General features: G+C 21.4%; 1 protein-coding gene across 1 annotated transcript; it reads left to right on the top strand.

Annotated features, from left to right (window-relative positions):
- Positions 1-219: 219 nt before the first annotated feature.
- On the top strand, positions 220-22,463 carry LOC128957859 (lachesin-like). Its single transcript, XM_054303675.1, has 14 exons — positions 220-286; positions 17,005-17,120; positions 17,263-17,397; positions 17,730-17,746; positions 17,814-17,985; positions 18,055-18,115; positions 18,394-18,439; positions 18,577-18,614; positions 19,353-19,397; positions 19,479-19,515; positions 19,587-19,629; positions 19,706-19,913; positions 20,015-20,247; positions 22,434-22,463. The coding sequence occupies exons 1-14, from the start codon at positions 220-222 to the stop codon at positions 22,461-22,463; spliced, it is 1,248 nt and encodes a 415-aa protein (XP_054159650.1).
- The last annotated feature ends 13 nt before the right edge of the window (positions 22,464-22,476 follow it).

The raw sequence follows: 22,476 nt of genomic DNA on the forward strand, positions 1-22,476 counted from the left end.
TATGCGATTGTAATTGTAATCAATTATATATATAAATAAATTATGATTGAAATTTTGCTGAAAATACAAGTCACACAATTTAAGTCATTATATGGAGACTAGTCTTCAAATTATTTATAATAGTTTAGATTTTTTCTATTGTTAATAAAAAAACTATTTTATTGTTGGTTTTATAACTGACAATATCTATTAAGTCATAACTAATTTGAGTCATTGATAATGAAGATATCAATCAAACCACTGATTGTATTACTTTTATTTCCATCGTTTGGCTGTATTGAAGACGGTATGTATTAATTTCATATATTTTTATAACTAATTTTTAAAAAATACGGAATTTAGGAATTTTCAATAATAACAGTTTATTTAATTTATTTCTTTGAAAGAATATTTCAGTAATAAATTTTATTCAATTATTTGCTTTTAAAGCAAATGTAAATACCATTTAAATCATAATTATTTGCTGACAAAAGTTTTCGATGACAGATATTTTTAATATTATTTAAATAGAGTTTACATATTGTAAAACTTTAAGCTAACTTTAAATTACACATTAAAGAGACTATTTGCTCATAATTTAAATTAAATTATTTGTTTTCTACTCAAATATTAAAATTTATTTTCTCAAAAATATTCTACAAATTTTATTTTTATTGACTTAACAAATGTCATAATAATATTTATTAAATGTTTTAATGTCGTATAATCGCCACAATATTTCATCATAATATAAAACATAATATGATATTTTACTAATAATAGTATATTATTATTATTATTATTAATATTATTATATTATATAAGTTTATTGGTTTCCTAAGTACAGGTTAACAAATTTGCAATTCTATTCAATGGTTGTATTGTTCATAAAATAACAATATGTAGTGTATTTATGGACTATAATTTTTTTTATTATTATATTAGTTATATTGTAGTATAGATATCTACCATTTGAATTAATATAATGGTATCAGATTTTGTTGAACAAAAATGCAATTCATTTTATTTTTCTATTAAAAATTGACTCCAAAAGATCAATCATATCACGAAATATATATATATATATATATATATAATATATACTGTATATGTTTCATAAAATCTATAGATAGATTCCTTATATACTGTATATACAGTATGTGTTACATATGCTGAACAGTAATATAATAATAAAACTAAGAAAATAACAGAAATAAAAAAATAAGTCTTATATATGTTTTACAAAAAGAAAAGACAAAAATAAAGTGAAATTTAAAGAAACAGTTTAGATATAACATTACATTTTGTTGTTATTCTGTGGTTTACTTCACATTTAGTTTGTCTCTTAATATTTGGTTTTGAATGGCAAAGAATTACAATAGATTTTTCTAAAAACAAAATTTCTGGAAATATCGCCAAAAACTAAATAACAAACAAAATACTTGAATAAAAGTTGTGTAAATGTGTTAAGTGTATGATTTATTTTGTTGTTGTTGTTGTTGTTGTTGTTAATATTTTTTATATCTCTCCTGAGCATCAATTTTCAGGCCCTCAGAAAATATATAACTTTACTTAATATATCCACTTTCTCTTTACTATCAATAATATTATGTAATAAAAAAGTGAAAAATAAGTTTTTAGTTTGTTTTGTCGCCTTTTAAAAAAATATTTATGTTTTCGGTTTAGTGACTATTGTATGGGGTATTTGTATTACACATTATTATAACACATCGATAGGTTGTCTCCCAAATGAATTTATTTTTTGTTTTGTTTTATTGTTTCTGTAGTCTAAATATTAGTCAACACGAGGATCACGTCCACACACATTATATAACCAAATACAATGAGCACTTGTATGGGAACTGATATTTCGGACATAAAAATTCATTATTAGTCACATATGACAGACTTTTTTTAATAAAAATTGTTAGAAATAAAATCAATATAGTTTTGTCCAATTTACTATTAAATTACACATAAGATTTATAATTTTTAATTTAGAATAAATTTATATTAGTTTTTAAAAGTTTTTTCTTAAATTTACTTTACAAAAAAAAACATTTTATTATATACTTATATTTAAAATCTAATCCGATTCATATTTTTATATTACCGTAAGTTGTTTTTATTGTTATTATAATTTTTGTTAATTTTGGTCTAAAAATAGGATTGCATTGAATTTATTATTCAAAATTGTATTTTTATAAATCCATATCTTTTTCTAGTATATAATTTATAATTAGATTTAGTTTTCATCACTTTTTAAAATTGGCTAAAAATTTTGTCTTAAGAGGAATATCTCATGAGACCAGAGACGAGAGAAAGAAAGAAAGAGAGAGAGAACTGAAGACAAAATGTTAAGTTATAAATAAATAAATATATATATATATAACCTGAATATATTAAGTAATAATAATTTATGTTAATTAATGTAAATTAAAATTAATTTATCATTATTTAAAGTTTTTATTTCTTTATAATATGTTTTATGTTTGTTTCTATTAAATTTTCTTATAAAAGATTATAGTTTAATTTATAAAATATTATGATTAGTTTAAGAATAAACTAAAATAAAAAAATAAATATTTATAAAAATAAAAAATATTATCAAATATTGAAAACATTATACAGTACCTACTATTGTATAATGTAATGTATAAAAATTTGATGACAGCTGTTAGTTAGCATTATTTTATAATTTGTAATTTTTAAAATATTTAAATTAAAATTTATATATAGTATAAAAGCATATTTAACTTATTTTTATTAATCTTATTAAAGTTATTACAAAATTTATTTTAGCTCATTTAATGTCTCTTTTAAATTAATTTGTTATAAATCTGTATTTATTAATATTATGCTGATTTGCTTATATTTCGGCATAAATAATATATTTTTATATTTTTGCTAATTGAAAAAAGATGTTTTTGTTATTAGTTTTTAACGAAATTAAAAAATATATAGAATTTTAAAATAGAAATATATAAGTTATTTATTACAAGTTTAATAATATTAATTCAATGTATAAAATCTTTTCAAATCAAATCCATAATCAACTATACAGTACTTTGGATTGAATGAGAAAATGTGTTTAAAAAATATTTTAATATTTGGCATTTATAGTGATATATAACTTACAGTATAATTTATATATAGTATACATATAATTGTAATAAATGAGTTTAACTTTATATTTTTATTCATCTCTGGATCATAATATGGATATCATTATAAAAGTTTTTACATTTAATCAAATTGAAGTTTTTGAATAGATTTTATGGATATTATTGATTAAGTTAAAAATTGATACCATTCATATTACTGTAGTTTATAACAATAATTATATTTTGTAGATAAAATGTTAAACTAAATTTTTATTTTAGATAATATATTATATTATGAGCTTGTAATATTCAAATTTTACATTTAAATATTAATTATATATATATATATATATATATATATATATATTTTAGTTATATATTTATTCTGAGTTTATTATACTGTTATTACAAATTAGTAGCGAATGTTTATCTTAGATTATATACATTATATTTCTGATATATATATATATATACTATAGAAACACAAGTTCTTCAACTAAATTATTATTTATATTATTATTATTATTGGAGTCAATGAAATAGTTATATTAGATATCGTTATTACTGCTTCACGTAGTCATACAAAATCAAGTAAAGTTTAGTTATAACTTATAACACATTCAATTGCTAACACATCGATATAATTTTATTATTTTTATTATTATTATTGTTATTATTTATTAATTCATATTCTAAATTAAATTTAAATTAAAATACAGTTTTAATGAATTTGTACATTAAAAAATAGTTTATAAAAAATAATTGAACTCAATTGTTACATTTTAAGATAAATTATTTGATTAAAGTGAATTATAAATATTACAAAATGATGTTGAATTAAAAAATAATAATAATAATTTAAATTATCAATATTTATATACAATATATTTATCTCATTTATCACTTAATCAATATACCGTATAATTAAAATACTTAACATTTACTGCTTATTCTATCAATTTTTAGTGTCTATTATTTTTAGGTGTTATCATTAGTATTGCTAAATAAAAATTTATTATTGTGCAATAGAAAAATTATTCAAAATTATAGTGAAAGTGATCCCCAAATCAAACAAAAGTTAAGTGTTTTATTATTATGATTATATTTAGCCAACATTTGAATTATGCATAACTAATATCAGTGTTTTTCACTTATGATTAATGGATTATAAAATTAATTCCCAAAATATAATTAAACATCATTTTGGATACAAAACAAAATTTCTTTTTTTTAACTTATATTAGAGAGAGAATCAAACAAAAAAGCAATTTGTAGTCAAAGTGTAGACCGTTTTCTTCAATGATGTTGTGTTTGATTGGGTGTGGATTGCAATCAAAGTCGGGGTGTATTCAGGTTTCAACACGCAATCAGACCTTAGATGTAGTGCTAAAATCAGCACTTCATATGACATATAGTATACACTTTTACATCTATTTTTGTTATCAATTTTTTATACTTTCACTACACTATACACTTCTCTCTTACATATCTTTTATATCGTACATCCATTAGGTATGCCTTAATTGCTTCTGGCTATAGCTTGTTGTATGCCTTTATAGATATCAATAATTTTTTGGAAAGTCTGTCTATATATACATATGGCTTGAGATTGAATTTTAAGCATAACAATCAATCTTAACATACAATTGTCATGACATCCCGACACCAATGAATGCCATCATATACTTGATTTGTCATCAAAATATTTAGCTATAAATATTCTATACACAATTTAATGGGTATAACCCAATGGCACGACCGGCCACTGCAACCAATGTCAGATCGGCTTAAACTGTATGTAATATACAATACAGTACTATATATATGAGTTCATTAAAGCATAGCTCAATGGGATGTCATATGTATTAGGCATTTGTGAGCAACAATTCATTGATCACAAGCTGTGTGTTCAACACTTTTCTAATGGTTGACCACTTCTTTTACTACCAAAAACTAATGATATATCGACATAACATAACCTTTTTATTGATAGCATTTTTGACGCTTATGTCATATATACTGTATAATATACAGTATATACTGAAAACAGTCAATCAGTAAACTACTACTATATTATTAAAACATTTTATAAATGATTGATTCAACAGATTTTTCGACTGAAATAAAAATTTAATTAAAACTTATGAATGTTTAGCAAAATAATTAAATTCTGAGCACATTTTTTATACCTATATATAAATGAGTATATTGTATACATATATTGTATACATGTATACTATAATATAAAAATATATGATAGTATTAAATGTAATTCATTTTGGGTGAAAATATTTGTCATTTATATGTTTGTATCCGATATACAAGTGATGAGACGCTCCGATTGTCAACAAATGCGGACATATCTTATTAGACATGAAGTCCTAACTAAAACTATGAATTAGTTGTATAGTATTGATCGGTCATTCACTGATATATTAACATATGATCAATTGGTATATATAAGGTTATATATATATATATATTATCTAAAACATAATCTTTGATAACATCCAAACCATAATTATTACGGACAGTGTTTTCCTGAGTCCCGATCTATTATGACTTATCTCAAGGAAGTGGAGCTCAATTCACAACTATAACTAAATTGCATGCATTTCTTATACAATTACATGACTGCAACATAGTTTAAATTAGACAAAAATTTTATGTTTGTCTCAAATCATGAGCTTAACTATTCTTACTTATGATTTTTCCTGAATTTGTTATCTTTAATAATAATAATAAGTTAAAAGAATCTAAACTATAAACTATAATATAATCGCCAATTAGTTTTGAGTTTATTTTAGAATCAATCTTTAATAAAATACAAGGTTTTTAATATTTAACACAAACAAACAAAAATATATAAATTCAAATATTGATCCAATTATTTTTTAAAACAATTTTTTATTTATTAAAAAATTATAATATCTTATATCTTAATATCGTTTGAAATAAATGTTTTATTTATTTCGTGGTTTAAATAAACACTTGATATAGAATATTGTGTGACATGTAATTGAATTAAATTAAAAAAATGTGTTTAATTTTTTTGTTCATTCAAATATTTATACTAAAAATATATACTATCTATTATATTAGCTATGATTTGTTTCACGCTATGAATACACAGAATATTCTGTATATTATGAAAATATCATGCTTTTAATACTTGCATCAAAAAATTGTATTTATTATTAAATGAGACTCTTATATATAATATATAATATTATAGTAATATTAGCTCTAAATCTGCCTTAAATTTCGTGATTTACTTATAGCGTTAGATATTCTGTATATTTTGGATATAATAATATCTAATGCAATGAATATTTAATTTGATTCAATAAAATATAATAACCATGTTTTTTTTAATTATATAGGTATAGTAAGTCAAACAATATTTTTTAGCTTTATTTTTAGCTCTAATATAATAAATATATTAAAAATAGAAAGATTTATTTAGTACAAAAAGAGTAAAAATATTAAGTATAAAAACATTTATCATAATTTTATCGATCAGTTCGATATTGAATGGGAACCAAAATTATGGTCCAAAACGAAAACAGGTCACTGAAAATGGTTTAACAGATATAATACACTATTGAATATAAACAATCAAAAATAATGTATTTATAAAAGTTGTCTTTTCTTTTTTTTAATATTGTAGTAATTCATGTGAACAAAAACAAAAATATAAGACAACATAATAATAAATAGAAAAACATATTTTTGATAGGACTTTGCAATGTTAGCTAATACCATACCTTATGTTACATATTATATTTATATATAAGTAAGCGTGCAATACTCTAAATGCTTGAATATCTGACACTTATATATAATGTATAATATTTATACTTATAAATTTATATATACTTTTCGGCATAAAGAGAGAGAGAGAGAGAGAGAGAGAGAGAGAGACTTGAAGATCAAACCACTGGATAGAGAGTTCATATCTCGAGTCTAAAGTCACGCAAACTTTTTATATCATAAGATATGGGTTTATATACTTATATTATTATATATAGGAGAAAGAGAGAGATAGAGATACGACTGTATTTTAATTTAACAAATTTGTGGACTCTTTTAGTGCACACAAATATCCACTACAGTAATGATACCAATAATATACCACAAAAGCGGACCATTTGTTGACACAATAGATTGCTTTGAATACATTGCACTGCAATACTGTCTCTGCTCTCTCTCTCTCTCTCTTTCTTTCTTTCTTTCTCTCTCTCCTCTATGTTATCGACTAAATGAATGACTGGTGTATTAAGGAAAAGGATTTTTCAAATGTTAACAAATTATATAATGACAACAATATACACATACACAGAGTAAATAAAATATGATCGTAGAAACTACTCTTTTAACAAAAAATAAAATATATTTCTGATATTTTATTTTATTGTTGTATAAATTTGATAAAAAATATGGTTTAAATATAAACTTATTAGGATGATTTTTATTGCTAAATATAAATCATTCTATAATAAGTTTATATTTAAACCATATCAATGTTTATTAAATATGATGGCAATGTTTTTTAAAATTATTCTCAATAGTAATATTTGCTAGTTTTTTATTAAGGCTTCAAAATTAACTTATTTAATATTTTTCCATATTTTATTTAGCGACTAAATTATTTAAGTTTTATTTTTATATAAAAAATAAATTTAACTTTAAATGTTTTATTTTACTAATTGACATCAATATATATATATAAACAAAAAATTTATATACAGTATATCAGAATTCTGTTTATTATACATATAGATAATATGGTAAATAAATAATATGATATTTGTTATAAATTTGAATCTTAAAAATTGCTTTGAAGCTTTAAAAGTGTCATTAATTATTAAAATTATTGCAAATAAAAAAACTCTTAATTTATAAAATCATATATAATATCATACAAATACATAATATTCTGGCAAACCATTAAAGCATCGTTTATTTGGCAGAGAAATATGTCATAAATAATCTCTCTTTCTCTCTCTCTCTCTCTCTCTCTCTCTCTCTCTCTCTCTCTCTCTCTCTCTCTATCTCTTCTCTATATATTTGTTTGTATTTGTTATGAAATGACATTTTATGCATTAAAAATGGTTATTTCATGCATTTATAGTAACATTAGTCTAAATGTCACCTCAAGCTTTATGTTTATATAACTGTTAATCTGATTGCAAGAGTACATCAAAAACTAGTGGACAGAGAGTGAGTGAGTGAATGAATGAGAGAAAGAGAGAGAGAGAGTCTCAATGAAAAGTCAACTGTTTATGTAATATATTATTTGCTTATATTTTTTGTTGGCTTACTTTTTCCATTACCTATCACTCATTGCTGTGAAAACATACAAAAAACAAAACAAAACTATGTCTTAATATATAAACTGTATATATCTTTGTTTGCACTTAATTCCCACTTAATTGTCTTAACATTTGGTAGTCCATAGCAATTACAATATAAATTTTATTGGATCTTACAATTTCAGGTGTCCTTAATTTGTATGTTAATTAACTCTTTAATTAATCACTCGTCTATTTTTGTCATTTTATGACTTTAAAAACAAATCTTTTTTAATTCTTAATATACATTACTGTATATTTGTATTATTGATTTGAAAAAAGCAAAAACAACAAATTATCTTTTTTATAATAAAATCTAAATACTTGTACATAAATTATTAAATAACTGATTATATATTATAAATATTTAATTTTCAATTATTATATCGACATTTAGGATATATTGTATTTATTGATAAATTATATTATCTAAGTTTTAGATGAAATCTCTTGAGCTCTTTATATAAACTGAATATTTGGAACATTAGCTCATAAGGAAAGTCCATTAAAATTAGTGACTCTCTCTCTCTCTCTCTCTCTCTCTCTCTCTCTCTCTTTCTCTTCATTCATTCATTCATTCATTTCTTTCTTTCTTCAGTATTAATGGTGACTCAGTTTATAATGAAAAAGTCATACATTTATATGATAAGAGCACATATGGTCAACAATATTGACCACTGACTGCCTAACTCTCACTCTATTACAACCGTCACCTCTCTGTGCCATTAAAAGACTCATTTGTCAGCCGACTAAACGATTTTGGTTAGCAATACGTTGACTCACCACTCAATACATTTGTTAACTATATTATACAAAACATATCCTCAGTGCTCACGACGAAGGGTGGGGGAGGGGGTGGGCTTATGTATGTCTTTTAAAACTAATAATTATAATTAAATAAATATGTATTTCAATATAAACAAAATAATATAAATAGCGAATAATTTTAAAACTTATTACTTTTTTATAATTTTGAAAAAATTATTAATCAAATAAAATTTAAACAGTTGTTGCCGTACAATACTAACCCCTGTGCCCATCAATGAACCCGTAAGTCCCAAAACTCCATATCCATTGAAACTAACTGATTATATAATACAGTACATTACTTGCAATTTTTTTCTTAGTTTTGTTTCGTTAGCAATTTGTTTCGCTATATTTCTAATTGTCCTTCAATTTACTCAATTGCTACCAATTTTTATATTTTTTGTAGCATTTATTGCCAAATCGTTACCTTTAGTTTTATTTATATAAACTTTTGCTATATTTAATTAATACTAAAAATTGCGATTACTTTTTGTTTTGTTTTTTTCATTAATTGAAACCAATTTTGTTTATCCAAATTGCCAGTTGAATGTCACCAGAAAAGGCTAATAAAATCCTTATTACAAATATAACATAATATGAATTGAGATGATATACTGTATATTAGGATTGCATAGTTTTTTTGGTCTAAGGGGGTAATGGGTTGGAGGGTTACTTGAAAAAATTGATAAATCTGGGGGGGGGGTGCTGAGTGTAGTGTCGACTTTAATTGTATTTTTAAACTGCAATCTTTGAAAACTTAAAAATAAAATGATCATGAAGAAATTCCCAGGAAAATAGAAAAATATTCCCAATAAATCCCTTATTTTCTACAGATATATAAATTTATCTTAACTTAAATTTTAAAAATAAAAAATAGTTTTGCATTAATAATAATAAATTTAGAATTAATTAATAAGTACATTTATTAATCTAGTATTTTCATTATTATGTTTACTTTAAATAAAAATAATTATTATTTGTAAACAAATAGTTCATTTTTAATTTTTAAGTTAAATATTTTTAATAAAATATAAATAATAAAAATTAATTAACATTAAATTTATAAAAAAAAATTAGTTTTTAATCTGAAAAACATTAATAAACATAATAAATTATATTGTGACTATCTTAAAATAATATTCTACCAATAAAATAATTATTTTATGAATATATAGTTCACTTTTAATATCTTAGTTATATATTTTTAATAAATTAATGTTATATTTAAATTGATTTTAACTAAATTTTTATAATTTCTGAAAAATTTTGAGGAGTAAAATTTCCAAAATCTTTGGGAATAACTCGCCTTAATTCCCCGGTTAAGGGGGGATAACTCCCCTCCAGATCGCAACCCTGATATATAGTATATATATATATTAATACATATCGAATGATTAATATAGTCATTTATAGTCTCCATTAATTTTGTACCAAATCAATAGCTAATATATCTGAAATGTATGGATATATATGATATATAAGATTTCTAAAAATATTAAAGTAATTTACTAGATATAGCAAAAAAATGCAAATTAATAATTTGATTTTTATACTAATTTGTTATTTAAATTAATATATAGTTAAAACATGTTTTTGTTATATTTTATATAAATTATACAATATATGTGTGTGTTATATAAAAGTCTGCACTTTAACCATTGTTTACTTGTTTGCAGATTTTCTTATTGTAGATATAAAGTTAATTAGCTTTTATTGGTTTAATTTCTTTTTGTTAAACATATTTTTCGGATAATATTGTAGAGTCTCTGTATTTAAAAAGTCTAATTAGATGACAAACCATTACACGTTTAATAACATTATATTATTATCCAATTATATAAATACTGTCTACAATATATACGATTATTTTTGTTAATAGTAAGCAAACTATATATTTTTTATTGTTTCTATTAAAAATATAATTTTTAATGACATTAATGACAATAAAATAGGAAAAATAACTTTCTTTTTATAAACTATTGAAGACATTTATCAAACATATTAGTTAAATAAGCTTACAATTAATTGTTAAATTATTGTCTATACAGTATATTAGTTAACATTAAAGATAATGTCAATTAAAAAGTGTAATAAATTGATTAAGTTTTTTAGTCTAATTAACATTAATGTTTTTGAATAACAACGACTACATATACAGTATATTATAATAAACGCAATGAAAAACTTAATAAAATATTTGTAAAAACTTTACATACATTTTAATTAGATTTAATAGTCATGTGTTTAACTTTATCTGCAAACACACGATACAAATTTGTTTAAAGCAGAATATTCTATACAATATATATTATACTATACTGTATTTATATATATATATATATATTGATATTTGCATTAATTTACTCATATATTTGATATTAAAATTCTAAATATTTGAATATAAAATTTTAGTCGATTTTCATTAATTGTTTCATCAGTACGTGTTTGAAATACAAATACTAAAATCTCAATGGATTTAGCAAAATGTTATTATTATTATTATTACTATTATTATTATTATCTATATAGAAATATATACAATAAATAAAATGTACAGTATATGCGATACTGTTTTAATATACTGTATCACACATACTGTAAAGCAATATATTATATTATAGTAGATTTGCTATAACTCTATATAAAGTTTCTATGCTAAGAGGATTTAATGTCTATTTAATCAATAATTTAAAGTAAATAAGCCTTTTATATAATAGACACAAAGTTTATAAAAAATTATAAATTTATTGAACTGTTGGTTGAAGTAATTTGGATTAAGCCGTGAATGTATTGCACAATAGCTAATAATATCTTTATTATTTGCATCCATATCTATGGTCATAATGTATAGTCAAACATATTTTATAAAATAGATTCAGTATTTTATATATCATATAATACGGTATATATAACAGATTATTTAGCGTTTGTAAATTGTAATTAAATAAGAAAAAGTTATTTTAGAGAAATTTTCACCAAAAAAATAAGCCAGACAAGTTTAGCTTACTTTTTTGCATGCTATAGTAAAACAGTGAAAATATAATAAATTTTATTTAGTAAGCAAATGTTAAATATCTAAATTTTAGTAAAATACATAAAATTAATGGAAAAAATACAAGTAATTTGTTAGCAATTTTTTAAGGAAACAACAATTGGTACAGTTTTATTTGTTATATACTGTATATAATACTATATATATTGTTTATTTATATCTTACGCTTTTTTACAAATTAAACCCATAGTAATAATATTGTTGTTATACTAACATAAAAGGTTTACATGGATTAGACTCTATTGTAGATTACGTTAGATTCAATGTACGGCTAAATTGATTGCATACCATATCATAAAAAACTTTATATTTTACATACAGTATATGCTTAATATTATTATATCATTTTTTTATGTGCTACTACTGTATATAATTTTTTTAATTTATAAATAATATTATAGACATTATAAGGCAAACAATTTTAAATATTGCTTACATCATTTTATTATTATTATAAAATACAGTATCGTATTTTAAGTTTTAATATTATTATTTTGCTTATTTAAATTTAATATTTGATAGTCGATACAAATAATATTCTAATTGTCACTTCATTAATTAATTAATAGATTTTCATCAATTTACTATATATATAAATAATTATATTGCGGTATTATAGTGTATTGTATATGAAAAACTTATCCAAACTTTATTTATCAGATAAAAACCAAAATAAAAACGAAAATACTTTTTTAGTGTTCACTCAACTGTAATGAATGATAGTCTCAGACCATAACCAATGCCATTGAATGCTTCAAAACTTAATTCAATAAACAATAAATAAAGGTTTACTATATATATGTAACAGAATTTACTACATTTGTTTGAAACCCAGAATATACTGTTAATAGTTTAGTCAAACGAGAAACAACTTTATATAAACATAGTATGGTATGTATTATAAGATATTTGATTTATTGTTTTCAAATAATTAAAAGTGTTTTAAGTCTAGTTAGTTATAAATGATTTGATCCCAATTTTCTAATATTAACGAATCGTTTGATGTTATTTTTTTTGTTGATTTAATTTTATACTTAATTTATAGCTCTAAATAAAATAGTTAATTAAATATTAATCCAATAAAAATACTTAATATTTTTAGCGTCAAATCTATAGATTTTTGTCTTGAAATTCTTGCTTTATTTTTATTAAGCTATTGATTGTATGATTAATAAACAAAATAATTTACGGGATGTTGTAATGAAATTATTGCGTGCATTCACTTCTAGTATGGTTTAGTCTCTCAATAGATTTCAAATCTAATAAAAACAAGACATATATAATATATACGTATATAATGTAGACTTTACATACGTCTATAATTATATTATATTAGATATTCATTTTTTAATTACATTTATTCAGTCGTATGTAAATAAAGTAATAATTATTATATAATATTTTTGTATATAAATATATTATTATTATATTTATGAGTTATCAAATTTTAAATATTTTTGTAACTTTTTATTAAATAGTTTAGGTTGTAACACAATTTAATTATTATGTTTCAAATATGTCTTCAATATGTTTACAAATATAAAGCAAAATACACTATAAAAATATATAGTGCTTTTGTATAGCATAAACAAAAATGCTAATTTTATATCAACTAATTCAATACATTTTAAAATCATTATAACAGTAATATTGCATTAAAGGTATTTTGAAAATTTTATTAAAAACTTTAAAGAAATGCTTTTATAAGCACACACTAGAGATAACAAAAAAATTTAATTTCAATTATTAAATTATTTTAAATGAATATTCTTTAATACAATAATGACCTGAATATACAAATGTTTGAAATTGTTTTGATACTCTTATACATAAAATCAATATTATGTCTAAAAATTCCTAATAAAAGTAAAAAATTAAAACATTACTTATTAATTAATGTGCAGAAAACTGTTTAGCATGTTTTGCAGCAATTATTATTGACAGAATAATTATTTATTTATGTTTTCAAATTAAAATAAAATTATATACAAAAACCTTATACCTATAAACATATAACAATTAATGACAGATCAAAGTCAAGCAAACCTTATTTTTGATGAAATAAAGCATAGAGAGAGTGATATAACTATTTTTAGTACTATAACCTTATTATTGATTCTCTCATTATTTTGTTGTTAACTCTAATATATTTATAAACTTTGTATATATTTTGATTCACATAATTAGTACTTTAATGAAAATACTTTCAATATTTATAAAATTAAAAATACTATAGCTGTATTAAGTTAATTTTATTATTGGATATAATAAATATTTTTTTTAGAAATACTAAAATAGATATACAATGATATTGTAATATATATATATATATTTACAGTACTTCATTTATTAAAAGTTATATATAAATATATATATTTTATTTAGTTATATAAATATAAAGCACATATTATTATATTTGATTGAAGATATTTGTTGTAATCGTGTATTATTGAAAATATAACTAAAGTATCAACTATTTGGTTGCATAACTCAATCAAAGTCTGCTATAATCACGTACTCGTGAAACGTGTTTATCTGATGTCTGATAGACTAATGAAATACACGACTAACTCTTCATTCAAGCGATTCATCACTAATTTGATCCCAAATTTTGATCGACACCGACATTCAAATCACAACACTATCCACTTTCATCTAATATTATTTATGACATTTATTAATCTTTTTATTTAAATTGGTATTAACACCAAAATGAACTATTTTAATAAATAATATATATATATAATATAGAGGTATATAAGTTTATAGTCTACAATTAAATATATTGTTATATTATTGTTATATTTTATATTCAAAATCTTGTTTAAAATTTTTCTAAAGCTATTTTGATTTTATTAAATAACATAAGTATTAATAACTTAAATACAATGGTTATATCTAAAATATAGTAAATAATTTTAAAATTTTAAAGATAATTAGTAAAATGTAAATGATCAATATATATGATCAAGATAATTTATATATAGTACATACAATTACAATAATTATTTCAAAACAATAGCAAATCGGATATAATTTTTATCCAAAAATATCACCAAGCTTTATTCATAGTTAATTATTAAAATTTTATATTGAAATGCTTGAGATCAGATAATACATGTAAACTTTTTAAAAAATTATTTGTTAGATCTTTAGTATAATTAGAGATGGGCAAATAGAAAGTTTCTAATAAATTTCCTGAGAAAGTTTCTAGAAAGTTTCTCAGGAATAAATTTCTATAGAAATTTAACTTTTTTGTTATACTATGGGATCCCCATATCTATAGATATTGTAAAACTATAAATATATTAATGAGACATATAATACTATACATATAATATTATACTATATAATGTAGATTACTGTATAATACTATATTATACAAATGGGATACCTATATAAATAATTATAATTATTTAATAATAATCAGTTTTGTAAAATTTTATTCACCATTTTATTATATCATAGTTTAATATAATTAAATAAATAATTTTTTTACTTTAATTAATAATTAAAATACTGATACTAATATTTAAATATTACTTATAAAAACAATGTTAAAGATAACAAATATCGAGAAAACAAAATTAACCATGGGGATCCCATAAATAGAAATTTCTTTTAGAAACTTTCTAGAAATTTCTCTATTATTTTATAAATTTCTCTTTTTTGCCAACACTAAGTATAATGCATTTTGAGTATAATAAATGTATACACAATAATGTAATGTAATATATAGGAATAGCTACCAGTATTATAAATATTATCTATCAATAAATTATTGACACATTATATACACAAAAAACACTACAATATAAATAAACCATTTATAGACTCAAATATGTTTGTGAATAAAAATAAACTAAAAAATTTAAATGTAATGTAATGTTGACTCTATTTATGATATATTGAAGGTGTGAGTCAACTCTCTAAACTATTTTGCATTTTGCATAATATATCTTATAAATAGATATGAATTGCTTTTTTAATAATATAACACAAAAATTTATATACACTAATAAAGCAATAGTTGCCAACACGTGACCAGAATTGGTTTTGTTATAAATAAAAACTATAAAAATACAAAAACTATAATACAACTCAATTATGCTATAAACTAATGATTATTACAAATTTCAATTCACTCCAGTCCTCAAATTATTGTACTACCAGTGCTCTGTCCATACCATTGCTTGAGGTTATACAGCTGTTCATTATTATAGTAAAATATAGAAATGATTATATCATTATAGTAGTAGTAGTAGTAGTAGTGGGATGTGAGGGTCACTTTGGATATGGAAAGTATTGCACTAATAGTTTGATTTTTGTTAGCAATTCAAAACTCCATAACTACTGAACTATAATATTAATAATAATGTATATTATAATAGCAACACATAATATAAAAGTGTGTAATTAGCTTTGATTAATAATAAGAGCCATATTTTATAATAGCTTTTAAATATGTTTTCTCAGTTATTATCATTATATTATCAAAAATATGTAAAATTATTCTTCTAATGATAAATGAGATACAAAAATGAGTTGGAATTTAAATGTTTTTAATTGTTGTTAAATATCTAATTGTTTTTTTTCAAATACATAATAATTTTCTAATGAATTTTATGAAAATAAAATATTAATAAATAACAGTAACATTACTTTCTTATAACTCGCTTTCATATAATTATTATTCTTATTGATGAAGACTTATTTGATGGCGAAGAGCTGCCAGAGTTTGGTGATGTCATACCCAACATAACTGTTCCCATTGGAAGAGAATCAAGAATGCCGTGTGTTGTCAATAACTTGGGCTCATATCGTGTATGACTAATATAATCTTTCATATATATATATATATATATATAGTGTATATATTTTATAAACTATATACTGTATATAAAATTTATTTTTAATAAAATAAAATTTTTAAAAATGATAATAATATAAGTAATTGTTTGATTAGGCGGCGTGGCTGAGGGTCGAGGAAAAAGATATCTTAACAATACATCATCACGTGATTACACGCAACTATCGGATAAATTTATTGGACAATCATAATGATAATCGTAATTTTATTTTGGTTATCAAAAATGTCCAGGTAATCTTATATATATAATATACACTATTGGTTAGGCTATGTTTATACTATACACTGTTATGTTTGGTTTGATACCATTAACTTGTTAGGACCACTCCTGTAATAATAATCATAATAAAACACTAGTAAGTTATTTACATTTAGCCATAACATGATAATAGACAAAACCAATATATCATGCGATTATTAAAAACAATAAAATTAATTTATGACTTAATAGTCACATAAAATACTGTTATATACATTGTACTTATAATTTTAAATAACTATACTATAGTTACTATAACATTGAATACTAAAACATTTATTTAATCACACAATTCATTGCACAGGAATCCGATCGCGGAGGGTATGTGTCTGTCACTAATTATTACCATAATTGATGTATTTTATGAATAATTAATACATTTTATTAGATATATGTGTCAAATAAATACCGTTCCTATGAAAAGTCAAATCGGATATTTGGATGTATTGGTACCGCCAGACATACTGATCAATGAAACCAGTAATGATGTCGTTGTAAATGAAGGTTCAGATGTTTCGCTCAGATGTCGAGCCAAAGGTTATCCGCCGCCAGAAATCACTGTAAAATGACTGATAGTTTTTGTGGAGTAATTTCACAATTATATCAATGTTTTTATCATTTTTTTAAAGTGGAGGCGAGAAGATGGGGAACGCATACCTTTAGGGGACTGGCAGGGGAGGCGTTATATTAGTAAATATTTTAAATATTTTATCTTTTAATAATATATTTTAATATATTCCCATTTAATCTTATAATATATATTTTTATCTTTTTTTAATATAACATAATCTTTTGAATCATGCATTACTTTATTTTTTTGTATATTTTAATGTTTATATCTTATAATTGATATGTTTTTAAATGATTTAATTAAAATTATAAACTTATTAAATAGACTATAAAAATACTTATTATAATGCATAATAATTTTAATTTCACTAATTTTTTTGTGATTAAAATTTCAAAAGCAAACAAAACTGAAGGCGAAAATTTGAATATAACACGAGTGACGAGGTATTCATTTATTTGTTTAATAAATGGTTAAAAGTTTTTAATAAACATCTCGTTTATTATTGTCGATAAACTTCTTAACTTAAGTTATTATAATAATGTATTATTATTTATTATTTTTATTTTGATGTCATTTAAAGAGTACATTCTGGCGCCTGGCTTTGTATTGCCTCTAACGGTATGACATATTTTTTGTATATGTTTTATGTATTAAATATATTTATTAAGTATAAAGAAACAACAGTTGTTTGTATGCTTTTTTTTTAAAAAAAAAATACAAATCTCATAATCATATGACAAAGCATACATAAAATGTTATTTTTTGCTTAAGTTGGCGCAAAATTTTCATTTATGATTTGCAATCCGTATAAAAAAATCCACTTATATTATCAATTTGAATATTTATCTAAAATAAATACTAAAATATTATTTGAATGAATATATGAAATTTGTGTAACATTTTTTTAAAAAAGTTAACCAAATTAACATTTTGCAAATAAATTTTTTAGCATATATTAAATTTATTTTACTTAAATGAATATTTTTGAAAAATATCTGTATGTACTCTATCTTATAAAACTATTTATAAACATATAACAAATATTATACTTATGTAAACATTATACTACTCTTTACCAAAGTTATAATATTGTAATGTTGTATAACTCATTCAAAACCTATAATGATTTATTAGGTAGAAATATAATAAAATATATATCATATTTCTACAATATATATATATATATATATATATATATATATATATATATTCATTTATATATTTGAAATGCCTCCCAATGCAATCAATCTTATAATGATAGTTATACTGTATAGACAAGTATTAATACATTAACTTTTATTGTAAAAAATAAAAAAAATTACTTAATTTACTTAATTGTTTTGTTTGAATCAATAGGTGTTATGCCATCAGTTAGCAAAAGGATTTTACTACATGTCCAATGTAATGCATTTAACACATATTAAATTTAATTGTTTTACATTTATTTTAATAATAATTTTAATAATTATCATGGTAATATAGTCGCACCCCAAATATGGCTTCCAAGTCAAACAGTCGGGTATGCAATTTGTCATAATTTACACAACAAAAAAAAATATTTTACTAATTAAGATAATTCATTGAATTCAGAGCACCGTTAGGCAAATTCGTGTCTATAGATTGTCATATAGAGGTGTGTCATTATAACATATTATAATTTTAATTATCCATAATTTTTTTCAATAATACATTACTCTTACTTTTAATAGGCATACCCTCCACCAGTGAACTACTGGATCAACGAAAGTACGGCTATATTTGGCACAAACAGTAAATACGAGATAACAGTCAAAGAGAGGGGATATAAAAGACATTTACGGCTAATAATACATGAATTACAGGAATCAGATCTTCGAGACTATCATTGTTTTGCTAAGAATGCTTTAGGCGAACAAAAGGCCACAATTAAACTCTATGGTCAGTCATGTCATATCATTTGAACAGTTGTGTGTATTAATAGAGTATTAATAGTGTATTAACACTTTTATTCATTCTTATCTACCATTCCTATGGAACAGCCATCGAAATAAACGAATTTTCAATCAAAGAGAGTCTTACAAATAAACACCAAAGTTTTAATAGAAATAATAACCAAAAATATAGCGATATATACAATCATAACAACAAATACGTGAATAATAAAAACTATTTGAGCCGACAATCCAATCACTCGGTGGCCGAATCGACAGCCAGTGATGGCCATTCATGTCATAAAAAGTCACGTCTTTTGCCAATCATTTGGTCATCTTTTGTAAATAGTCTTCTCATAAATTGTCTATATTTTCTATGTTTTGACACTAATGTTAAAGTTTTTGTATAAACAAGTTTAAACAAATAGATAAAAATAAATAAATTGTACATTAAATTTGTACTGTATATTTATATATATGATACAAAATATATGTTATATATAAATATATATATACTATAATTTAAAAAATTATGTCTAATTTTTATACACAAATCAAATACTGGCTTTCTCATCAAATATCAACAATAAATGGATGAAAACAATTGAATTGAATTTATAGACTAAATGAGGGACAAAGTTATATCTATTTGATTGTTAAACAAATAGTCAATAATAGGAGATCGGATTAATTAACGCAATATCATTTGTTAATAATGTTTGAAGCAAACAATAAATAATAGTATTATAGTTTATAATACTATTGTATATTATTATGAAAATTTGATATAAATTTAAGATAATAGATTATAGGTAGTAATTTCAGGCTATTAATATAGAAAAATATTAATGAAATATAATAACATCCATTGAATTAAACAAATAGACATAAAATTCTTCAAAAACACACGGATTGTTTGACATAAATTTTATTCAATTGAGAATTAAATAAATTAAAACTAATAAAAAAATTATGTAAATAATTAGTTAAATATAAATTCTAAAACTTTTGTGAACAACAAACAAAAAGTGACAGCTATTGTGTTATTTGTTCACAATTTATACATCAAGTCATTAGACATATAAATAAGTTATCAAACAATGGTTTGTTGCGATGATATCTCAACACTAATACGATATACTGTAGTATACGATAATCATGTGAACAGAATATCTGATTATTTGAATCGAAAATTTCAATTATAGTAATATATTTCATATTCACTGTAATAAGATTGTAAAAACATTGCTATTTTATTACTGTATTATTATTATAATACTAATAAATTTGTTGAAAATGGGTTTACAGGTAATGGATTCAACAGAGTTTTTTAATATAATTTTTAAAATTGAAAAAATACATTATAATAGATTATATTCAGCAAATCATTACATTTTAATAATTTAAAAACTTTCACCATTATCAAGTATTTTACTGTAAATAAATTATAGTTTAAAATAATATATATTTTTATAAAAAAAAATGTTTAAAAAAAAGTTTTACTAGATAATTGAAAAATTATTATGTTATAAGTAAATCAAAATAACCAATTAAAATTATTATTTAAAAATATTGTATACTCTTAAATGATTTGTTATAATTTTATTTTATAAAAATAAAAACTATTTGATTAAAAATAATTACATGATTTTTTGTTACATGTTATACTGATAAAAATTTATTAATTTAGTAAATTGTTAATTAATAGGGGGAAATTTTAATAGCTATTAATACAGTATAAATGTAGAAATTGAAATTATAGTAATAAAATACTAGACAATAAAAAATTAACAGAAAAATATCTTAAAATTAAAAACTTACTGTATATTCATACATACGTCACCAAATGTTAAGACACTATAGCTAATAAAAAAGACTTATTAATAGAAATTATTAATAAATGTACTGCAAATTATAATAATAAATTTAAAGTATAATTAAGTTTTATAAATAAGAAAAAATGTCATGTTAAATTAATGTTAATTTGTTAAGTAAAAATAAATAATAATAATAATCAACATTTCCTTTAAAAACTTTAAATATCATACTTGATAATTTTTTAATAAAGTAATTTTAATTTAGTGATATTATATTAACTTATTATAATTGCTATTACATGGTATATTTATTAATAATAATTAATGTCATTTTATAATAAATAATAAATAAAAAACAAAAATATTTTATAAATTATTTCATCTATTAAGCAATCATTGCATCAGTCATATAATGCACTACTTTTATATTGTATACAGTATTACATAACATTGTATGATATTTATGTAATAAATAAATTTATAGTACAGTATAGTGACATCCAATGAACATAATTGACAATATTATTTGAGACCAGAATATATGGACAACAGTGTCTAACTATAGGCTAATGCTTTTACTAAATATTATTATTAATTAAACGTAATATATATAATAAATGTGTATTAGTTAACAACAATTAAAAATAAAATTGAATAATTAATTTATGTGTTATATTATATGATTATCTAATAATGTATTGTATTATTAGACACATTTGAATGCTATAGTTTGGACGTAATTGTTGTTCTCAT

This window comes from Oppia nitens, unplaced genomic scaffold (assembly GCF_028296485.1).
Source record: "Oppia nitens isolate AA-2021 unplaced genomic scaffold, nextdenovo-longstitch-racon4-pilon3 scaffold3_pilon_pilon_pilon, whole genome shotgun sequence".
Lineage (NCBI taxonomy): Eukaryota > Metazoa > Arthropoda > Arachnida > Sarcoptiformes > Oppiidae > Oppia > Oppia nitens.

Bases quoted from the DNA above. Each gene is read 5' to 3' on its own strand.
- LOC128957859 (XM_054303675.1), top strand. From the start codon at position 220: ATGAAGATATCAATCAAACCACTGATTGTATTACTTTTATTTCCATCG. The intron at 19,516-19,586 runs GTATGCAATTTG...CATTGAATTCAG, and splicing joins CTTCCAAGTCAAACAGTCGG to AGCACCGTTAGGCAAATTCG. The intron at 20,248-22,433 runs GTAAATAGTCTT...TTGTATTATTAG, and splicing joins CAATCATTTGGTCATCTTTT to ACACATTTGAATGCTATAGT.